The 10,206-nt window shown below is 46.2% G+C and overlaps 1 protein-coding gene across 1 annotated transcript; it reads right to left on the bottom strand.

Annotated features, from left to right (window-relative positions):
* Positions 1-3,488: 3,488 nt before the first annotated feature.
* On the bottom strand, positions 3,489-9,595 carry LOC116319959 (ras-related protein Rab-1A). Its single transcript, XM_031739450.2, has 6 exons — positions 9,400-9,595; positions 7,893-7,965; positions 7,706-7,801; positions 7,531-7,626; positions 6,065-6,196; positions 3,489-4,424 (listed from the first exon to the last, which is right to left on the bottom strand). Exons 1-6 carry the CDS (start codon positions 9,411-9,413, stop codon positions 4,227-4,229), a joined length of 609 nt encoding a protein of 202 aa, XP_031595310.1. The 5' UTR covers positions 9,414-9,595; the 3' UTR covers positions 3,489-4,226.
* Between the last annotated feature and the right edge of the window lie 611 nt (positions 9,596-10,206).

Genomic DNA, 10,206 nt, shown 5'->3' on the forward strand with positions numbered 1-10,206 from the left:
TTAGCAGCCGCCCAGTGATGGCACAGGCCTAGAAACTTTACCCACAATGCACTTTTTTAAATTCCCATCGCCCGAGACGCTTTGTTGGCTCTTTGCATGGGTCACGTTGGCCCCTCCCACACGCTCTCTTACCGTCTGCTGACATCATGACCCGGTGATGTCCACCAGGCTCTCATGTCAGTAACGATTTATGGCTGACGTCAGAATCTAAATGGTGCCACCTGTAGGCTGAGAGCAGTAATTACAGTCTCGTGATGTTGGCCAGTAATAAATATGAACAGCAGGTGTGAAACAGTAAAAGTCTATTTTATAAAACTGAAATGACCTGTAATATAAACGATTTCATTATGAGCTTCATTTTTATAGAAGACGTGTAGCTGTCGTCCGTGACGTGAAACATACGATCAGCCTGTAAGATCCCACGCCGCCGCCGGTCAGGAGGATCGCCCGTCTGTCCGACCTGCGTCTCAGCTGACGTGTTCCTCGTGTGTTTTCCTGTTTGTGGCGAGGAAGGTGAACTGAAAGCAGTGTCTTTGTTTGTTAAAGGAAAGTGCCTGAAGCCTCCTCTTCATCCTGTGCTGATGTACGTTTCACTCAATCATGTGTAAAGAATATAAGGTGAATTCATAAGTTTGTCTTTTTATATATAATTCACATTTGTACCTATGTAAAAAAACAAAAACACAAAAAGATTCTATATAAATCTATGTATCAGGTGTATGATGTACATTTTCAGTTCTATTTTTTTATTGTTTCTATTATGTGAGCGAGCCGAGGAGATGAATAAACACAAATGTCATCTGGAAATGAAAGGAAACCACTCGGATGGTCACTCTGTGTGTCTGCGCTCTGTGTCGGTCAGGTTGTGGGAGTGGCCTAAAGCATCAACCTGTGTGTGAGCACGCTGTGAGCGGACAAGTCCCCAAAAATCATTCCGTACGGTTTCTCTGGGAACATTGTTTCCATGTGTGTGCAAACGTCTTTCCTTTATGAAATATGAAAAACTTCCCACCTGACCATGTGAGATGTGCAGTAAAAATTCCTTTTAGTAGGAATAATGAAAGGCTTCGGCTCCCCTCCGTCATCAGTTTTACACAAAAACATCAATTAAAAAATCCTGCTCCTGCAGCTGTTTCCTTCCTGTAGCTGTTGCTCAGGAGTGGAGCTCAGCTGAAGACACGTTTGAAGTTCCTGAAATATTCGGATGGACCAAATCCATGTCAGCTTCATTGGAAAGGCTCGGCTTTGTGAAATGATTAAATTTAAAGCAACTTTAAATTAAAGTAAGTTTAAAGTAAGCTAAAGTAAGTTGGGTACTTTAGCATTTAGCTAGCCTTGCAGAAGAGGAGCGAGCATAAAGGGACTAACATGTGGCAGGTAATTTGAAATGTGGCGTTTCTATGAGTTCAACAAACATCAGCAAACACACAAACTGTGTGTGCAGTTTGTCTCAGTGTGTTGCAGCTAAAGGTCCAGCCGCTGTATTTCACGGGGAGAGAACAGACAGAGAGCTAAGTTCACTCAGAGATGGAGAAAGATAAGAAAGAAGGAGAGGAGAGGAAGAGGAGGGTTAAAGGAAGGATGCTCATTTAAAGCTCACATGGAAGTCCTCGTGTTTCTAAATCTGTACAAGTCACATTATGCTTGTTCATAAACCTGCTGCTAAACAAACTGAGGCAGAGTAACTGTGTTATTTAAAGGCTGCAGGTTAGTGCAGGATAAACAGGTGAGCTGTGGATTCATGGTCAGAGTTAGCTTACATCCAGTGGAGCAGAGACTCGTTGACTGAATTCATACCAACTCTATAGTGTCTAATATAAAGACAGCACAAACAGTGTTAATATAAATATTTGTATTTTCCTTCTTTTTCTTCTGATTCAAGCTGAGTATAATTAGAATTTAAAAAAATCTAAAGTTTGTATTTCCATCTACTGATTTGATTTTACTTAAGGCTCAGTTTTAGCTTTGGACAAAAGTAAAAACCTCCAAAGTTCTGCTGTTTACTTTCTCAGTCTGAGTAGATTTCAGAGCCTGTACTTTTTTACTTTTACTTGAGTAAAGAAGTTGAATCAGTACTTTTACTGGAGGATTTTCTAACAGTAGTATCTGTACGTCTACGTAAGTACAGGATGCCTGTACTTTTGCCAACCCTGCAGTAGTGTGAACAGCTCTAAGACTGATTATTCAAGAATATTTGTAGTTCATCCAAATATCATTTTAGTTTTACTTCTTTACAGAAGCCAGGTCTAAGTAAAAGTTCATTAGTCCTCAGCTGAGGAAACTCAGTTACCATAGCAACCCCACCTGCTCTCTGACTCCTCCCCTCCTGCTGCACCTGAACCAGCTGACTGACCCTCAGAGTTGGCAGAAGATTTTAAAATTTCTGAAATCACAGCTGATCGTTTCTAATCATCCAGTCGATGATATACGAGGACTGATCAGTGATTGGTTATCAGCTCAGGATCATCACTGTCATTACCTGAGGCTGAGTGCTCACCGGGATCACCTGGTCCTGGTTGTCGTGTCTTCCTCTTTTTGTGGACTTTGTATTTTTTGTGTTTGACATAATCAAAGACAGGAAGTGACACAAAATTCAAAACCTTCAACAAGAGTGTAATAAAAGTCCAGAAACAGGACAAATAGTGAGAGCTGAGGTACGGAGGTCTGAGAGTGCCACAGCAGCTTTTAAAGCTCAGAGTTTAAAGGTCTTTGTGGAGGAAGATTACTTTCTATATTCCGTCTTTAAGAAAAACTTAAAAAGCAGAAAGAGTTTTTACTTTGCCGTAACTTAAATGTTTTCGCCGTCTTGCAGCAGTTTGGCTGTGGGGACGTGCGGCGCAGGAGGGAACCTGCAGCAGCACCTGGCTGTGCTCCTCCTCACGTCCCCCAATGTTCGTACACGCACACTCCTCTGTAGAGGTTTGGGGCATTGAGCGCCCGTCCTGTTGGAGGCGCTGTCGTCTCGCTCAGTGCTCGTACGCTAAGGTTTGCCGCATGTTCTTCTGACTCTGCGACTCGTGCTACACCTGAGGTACTTCTTGCCAGACATTTTATGAACAGGAAACATTGTTAAAGCACAGAGTGTGACACTTTATTTTGACAGGAACTTCCTGTTTATGACCCTTTAATAAAAACAGTAGTATATATGAGACGTTTATGTTGTTTAGTGTAACACTGAGGCCCGCGGGAGCGCGCGCACGATACGTACCTGTGGTTTCTGACACTCCGGCTGACTTCAGACCCTCGCAGAGGGAGCTTCTTGAGATCTGATTGGTAACCAGGTGGTACCCTCTAGCCTGCTCCAGTACAGGTCACGTGTGCAGCACCAGTTACCATGGCAATGTTGAATGACATTAAGGTGGTTTTACCTTCATTTGTTTCTGGTTTAAGCGGCCTGAAACCGTGCAGGTGTGCCTAATAAAGTGAGCGCTGGGCGTGCCGAGGTGTGAGCTCTGACAGGAAGTAAAGAAAGACAGCAGGAGCACGAGCAGTTATCAAAGATCTCCTTCATGGTTTAATATTTGAATTTGTGCCACAAAAACGTCACGTCCGCAGCCACAAATCACGTGCTGAGATTTCTACGTGCAGCGCGTCGCCGCCGCTGCTCTACTCTGCAGATCATACATGTATGTATAAATATGTACAGTTTGGAGCTTCTTCTTCAGCAGGGCTCTTCTCCGGGCGTGGTTGTGCTGTAGGTGGAGAAACATGGGCGGAGGAACCCGTCCAGATGCAGCACATGCTTATGGGCGCGCACAGGAATGTTAAGGGGGGGGGGGGGGGTCTCCGCCAACAACACGAGAGCGCCGAAGGCAAGAATGTGACGGGGGTCTGCGGCCTGAAGGCACGGCGTTTTCAGGGCGGCCCTGTGAAGTTGGATCAGTGGGGGCGGGGGCGGGGCATGCATGACGCTGGTTTAAGCATGTGCTTCACTGGACGGGCCGAATAACTCGAGCTGTGAGAGGAGATGGGGGCGGGGCTTCACTGTTAAAAATGGGACACGTCGCTTTACTTTTAGGAAATTAGAAGAAAGCCCGGTGTGAGTGGGGGCAAGGGCGGGGTCTTTGACAAAGGGGCGGGGCCTGGTGGAGCTGCACACACAATTACAAACCACTCAGTATCTCTCTCACTCGTGCTCTCTCATTCTCTCTCTCTGTGGTTGCCATGGTTACATCAAGACTCGGGGTCGGGGGAGGGGCGGGTTCAGCGTGTGACGGTTTCGGGCCTCAGCAGCAGCCCCCAGACGAGGTGTTGACTGGCTTGCTCTGGATCTTGACGTTGGACTTCTCGGCGGCGCCGGCCGTGGCGCCCGGGCCCATCCGCTTCTTGATCTCAGCCGCCATGGTCATGAAGGCCTGCTCCACGTTGGTGGCGCTCTTGGCGCTCGTCTCCAAGAAGGGGATCCCCAGGTTATCTGCAAACTCCTGCAGAGGGAGGAGGGGCACACTGTGAGTGGATCGCTTCACCATCAAACACGTTCATTTTGTCAGCATCACATTAAAACCTCATAAAGACAGAACGTTCATGTTCAGCCTGAAAGCTGCAGTTCCTCTGACGTCCAGCAGAGGCTCCAGCAGTGACTCAGACCCCATTTGTCCTTCGCACAGCTGGAACACGGGTTAACTCGGCTTTTAAACTGACGCGTTCTCACCGCTCCTTCTAAGGAAGTTGCAAAACCCGCACACAGTTCAATTCATCACACAGATTCATGAGTCGCAGGTGTAGAGCTCAGCAGCCACAAGTGCAAACACGGTGGGAACACCGAGAGCTGAAGTGGGTCACTCTCATGCTGCAGAGCCGTTTACGGGTGCAGGCGCCGTTGTTTGTGTCTGTTTGGACCAAAGCTATACTTGATCCTGTTTCTTTGCCAATTATAAAACAGATGAATCGTCTGGTTCCTGCAGTAAGTCATCTGCTGCCAGCTCAGCATTTCCACAGCTATCTTTGTGTTTACGGAGGGACGAAACGGTAAAAACGGTGTTTTCTATGGACGGCGGTCGAGAGCGCTCGCTGCTTTCAAGCAAAAACCAAAAAAACTCCACGCTTTCCTATTGGTGGAAAAATAAAAACCAATTTAAAAAAAATGATATAGCAACATGGCGTTTGGTTGTTTAGGAAGACGGGGAAGTTTTAGGAGTGACAGCGACGAGAAGGAGCGAGCGAAAGAGAGAGTTTTAAGATGTGAGAGATTTGGCGTGTTTGGAGTGTGTAGTTAGTGGATAGTTTTGTTGTGTGTCAGAATAATGAGGCGACTGCTGAATGTCACCTTCAGGCCTGCAGGTATCAGGCTGTGATGTTCTCCTTTATCTTATAACGGACAGAAATCATTTGTGTGGCATCTTATTTGATGCAGAACAGCTGATCGTTCTGTAAATAGTTTGAAATGGTTATAAAAAAACGCCTTGGCTGCATTTTTAGTTAAATAGCTACATATAACTTTGTTGTTTACAAAACTTTTGTATGGGTTTTAAAATTACGATTTCTATTTGTATTTCAAGTTATGAAAATGATTCATGTTTGTGGTTGTTACAGTAAAATATAACTTTTTTCTGCTCTGATTTAGATCAGTTGTGCTAACCCAGTGTGTCCAAATGAAACAGTAAATTCAAACATGCGAGTTTGTGCTGAAAACAATGACACCAAACAAGGTGAACACTTTAAATTAGTGAAACGTAGAGGTCAAAGAGGTCAAATCCAAAGTAGTGACAAACGGCCGAGTTTACCCGGAGGGCTAACGTGTGTCACGTGTGTGGAGTGTAACCAGCGAAGTGTTTTTTTCTCCCTCACGCGCCGCCTTTGACATAAATATCATTCCATAATCTTCATCATCAGAGGTCAAAGGTGGAGGAACTCTCAGCACAGGCCTGATGGCACAGCGAGTGTCAGCACAGCAGCTTCCTCCTCCTGTGCTGACTCTGTGTCTGCGTCCACTCATGTCTTCTGCTTCCTGACACGTGGCGGCGGCGTGCTGACGGCTGACCCCAGAACAGTCTCTTCTATCCTAACTGACCTACGGCTGCCGAATGTTTCTGTCGCCCACTGATGGAGGACTGTGACCTCTTACCTTAGCTGTGGTGTAGTCCACGACCTTCTTCGTTGTGAGGTCACACTTGTTGCCTACTAGCAGCTTGTTGACGTTCTCGCTGGCGTAGCGGTCGATCTCCTGTAGCCACTGTTTGACGTTGTTGAAGGACTCCTGAGGACAGAGAGACGGTGAACACAGAGCTTTTCACACCGCCGACAGCCACCTGCAGGGGGCGGCGTTTAGTCCACTCATTTCACAGTATCACACACGATTATGCCAAATACCCAACAGACCGGCCCTCCCTGTCCCCACCTCACTTCCTGCGTGTGTTCAGAGTGCGTGGATGCTTCGAGCTCCTGTATGTATGGTGCAGGCCACAACAGAAACCTATCCTCCTCCTCCTGCCTGCACACCTTTGTGAATCTGTGTGTCTGACATTAAACAGGAAGTTTAACGTCCCGCATGATGGGAGACGTCCAATAGAACAGAAACACGTCAGGTCCGCTGCTCGCTCAGCGAGGCTGCTGCAGGGCGTGTTCCTGTGTCTGTATTGTGTGTCTGAACTTGTCGGGCTGGTTTTCTCGCCGCTCTTCAGTCGTTGTGTTTGAGCTGCGAGCGAGGCTGAACATGTACTAGCCAGCGAACACGAGACGGGAAGGGTCTGAAGACTGAACTTTCAGAATAAGAGCATTGGCCATTTTCCACTACTGAACAGATGAAATTAACAAAAATAATAAATATAAAGACAAGTGAGCAGGAAAAGCAAAAATGACATAAAACATCGAGATCCTGGCGCTCACAGTTAGCTTCTGAACAAGGAACTAAAAGGCTTTTATTTTGGTAAGCTGGACACGTGAGAAGCAGCTCATCCCTCCTTCAGGGTGCAGGGACACAAAGAAAGAGAGACGAGGACCCCACCCTGCTCATCAATGACTGACTGGACCTGTTGGAGAACTTTGTGCTCACAGACCTCTGTCGCTGAAACCATCAGCAGCTTATGGAAATATGCTGCTGATGGGCACTTCCTGGATCTGAGCAGATGTTATGGGTCAGAATCGAACTGTTTGCCTTTTGTATTTCCTTCATCAGCACCGCTAGTTGAGCTTCTGTTATTACCACTGAGCCTTAAGACTGTTCTTATCAACCGTCCATCATCTTCTGAGACATCCTTCAGGTTCACATTCACGGCTACAGCCTGCTGTCACTTAACTTAACGAGCATGTGTTTGGACTGCGGGAGGGAGCCGGAGAACAAACACCGAATCCATGCAGGAAGAATCAGCTGGCCGCCGGATTCACAGATTCCTTCCTGTTGTGAGGCGGCGGTGTTGACTGCCGCAGATTAATACGTAGTTCTTATAACTGTGTATCACTTTGAAGTGAGTGAGTGAATGCTGAGTTTTAGGACTGCTGTCAGGTACCGACACCAGGAGCAGCTGTCCATCAGCCACGCTGAGCCCTGCTGTACACCACACACGTCACGCTTTGAGCGCCGTCAGCACTCACCTGGTCCGTCACATCGTAAACCACAATGATGCCGTGAGCTCCTCTGTAGTAACTGGACGTGATGGTGCGAAAGCGCTCCTGACCCGCCGTGTCCCACTGAGGAGGAAAAGCAAGAGCGTCAGTCCAGTCAGAGCAGAGTGACATCATCACCGTGAGTGACCAATTGTGTGCTTACAATCTGCAGCTTTATGGTCTTCCCGTCCAGCTCGATAGTCCTGATCTTGAAATCCACGCCAATGGTGCTGATGTAGCTCTCTGTGTACGTGTCATCCTGGACACACACACACACACACACACAGGTGAGTCGGCGCTACAAAATGACCTGCAGGTTACCATGACAACATTGTGTAAGAAACACTCACTGCAAACCGGAGCAGGAGACACGACTTTCCGACCCCCGAGTCCCCGATCAGGAGCAGTTTGAATAAATAGTCACTGTGAAGACAGAAAACATCATCATTACATCACACACGGGCAGCCAATCAGCACAGAGTTAGACCACCAACAGGAAATCACAAGAAACTCCTGACAAGATTTCAATAAATAACTAATATCAAACTAATAAATAACAGTAACAGTAGCTGCTGCAGGCCTTTATGAGCGTGTGTTTGGTGTGCATGCTCCTTTAAAGAGCACAACTTCAACAACACGCAGCTGCTTCCGTGCTGCACTTTTACTGTGGGCGGGGCTTCGCTCACACACACACACACACACACACACACACACACACACACACACAAAAGCAGGTGAGGCAAGATAAGGTGTTGCTCAGGACTAACAGGTGTTTTTACCTGCAGACGCTTTACTGACACAGTTTGGAAGAACGAGTCTGAACAGACTTTGTTCAATTAATGATAACGAGTCAGATGTTGACTTTGATTAAAAACAAGCAGTGACATCATAATCATAATCAGTCATCAACAGTAATACTCATGTTATTCTGTTAATCTCCCATTATTACTACATTACCTGCTGTAACACAGAATACTTCATTGTTCTGTTTTGACTTTATTTGTTACTCAAATATTTGATATGCTGACAGCAGAAGTCTGTTATTAAGTTATAAGCTCGTATAAATACTCAGAAGCAACAATGATGATGATGTTTCAGCTGCTGTAACACAGGATGAATGAAGCCTGTGTGTGTGTGTCCTGTACCTCACACACACGAACACAGCAGGAACGTTCAAACTCCTGTTCATACTTTAAGTAAACAGGCTTTGTGTGTGATAATATTCAGCAGCACTTTTACTTGAGTAAACGATCAGAGTACTGTGGATTCTGGTTAAAGTACACTGTGGGGGCGACTGGTCTAAACGCCCGATTGGTTAATCGATTATCTGATGGATCAGCTGTTCGTTGGTGTCAACTGCAGTGAAGTAACACATATTACCCAATAACGCGCAGACTTCCTGTTTGCGGCGCATACGTCACACCCAGCCCGGTTCGGTTCGGGTTCACTGGCGGAGCTGAAACCCGAACCCCGGGCCTGACACTGGAAACGAACCGAGTGAGCCGAGTCTGTGTGTCAATAACACACCCTGACCGTTAAGCTACGTAGCTGTTGTTAGCATGCTAGCTGCTAGCGTCTCTGACAAACTGTTAGCGAAATCGAAAAATCCGCCGGTTCAGGCGCACGGCGCTCGGAGAACCGTGCCGTTAGGCGGCCCTTTGGTGTTATATCTGAGCGCTGTCACTCGGTCTACGCTGCGTTCACAGCCCGTTAACGGAACAGAGAGACAAAGCAGCGGACGGTCATCTTCAGTCCGCCCGGCTAGCTGCGCTTTCATTAGCTTAGCTTAGCATAGCTCCTCGGCTAATCTTCCAACTCCGCCGGAGCCGTCACAGCCGACATCAAACTGACACTTACTATTCGGGATTCATCGTTGACTACAGGCTCAGAACCGTCACTGCGGTGGATTCAGCTGGAGGTCGTCGCGGATTAATCTGTAACTGGCCTCGTAGGGAAGAAAAAACACCGTTTTTTTCTGATGGAGTGGCTAAACTGCCCGTCGCAGCCAGAACAGCATAATCGAATCAAATATGGCTGTCTCACTACCTACCCGGAAACGCCGCAGATTGGAATCATGGGTAGTGTAGTTCTGTGAAGATGGGCGTTTACACGTCGTCAAGACACCAAACAAGATGACGTGTTATACTTAAAAGGTATAAATATATTTTTTTTAACGTGTGCTGTTATATTATATTTTATTATACGGGCAGTTTTTGCCAGGTTGATGTGTGATACATTAGATCTTTAGACAACCCAGAACTGGTGATGAGTGGTGAGACAAGCATGAGGATTTTGGGTGTACAGTTTCCCTCTGAGTGAAGAGCTCTGTAAACATGTAAAAAGTACATTTCTTGTTAGTTATTAGTTCATTCAGATTATGTTTGTCTGTATCAGGATGACCAACTTAATGTTCCCAGGGGCCACATTAGACGGGGCTGATGTGGAGAGGCACAGTAAAAAGCTGAACTCAGTTCTGCTCAATATTCTTTTAATCTGTTAAAGTGCTGCGGGATAGTGACACTGATATTTTATAACTATGTAATTACCATTTCTCAAAACAAAACAATAAAGTTCGCAAAATTTCAGACTTAACTTGAACTGAAGTGTTTCTGTTCTTTTTCCTTGTTCAGTGAGAGAAATCTCACCCTGATAAACTGCATTAAA

Source organism: Oreochromis aureus, linkage group 6, assembly GCF_013358895.1.
Source record: "Oreochromis aureus strain Israel breed Guangdong linkage group 6, ZZ_aureus, whole genome shotgun sequence".
Lineage (NCBI taxonomy): Eukaryota > Metazoa > Chordata > Actinopteri > Cichliformes > Cichlidae > Oreochromis > Oreochromis aureus.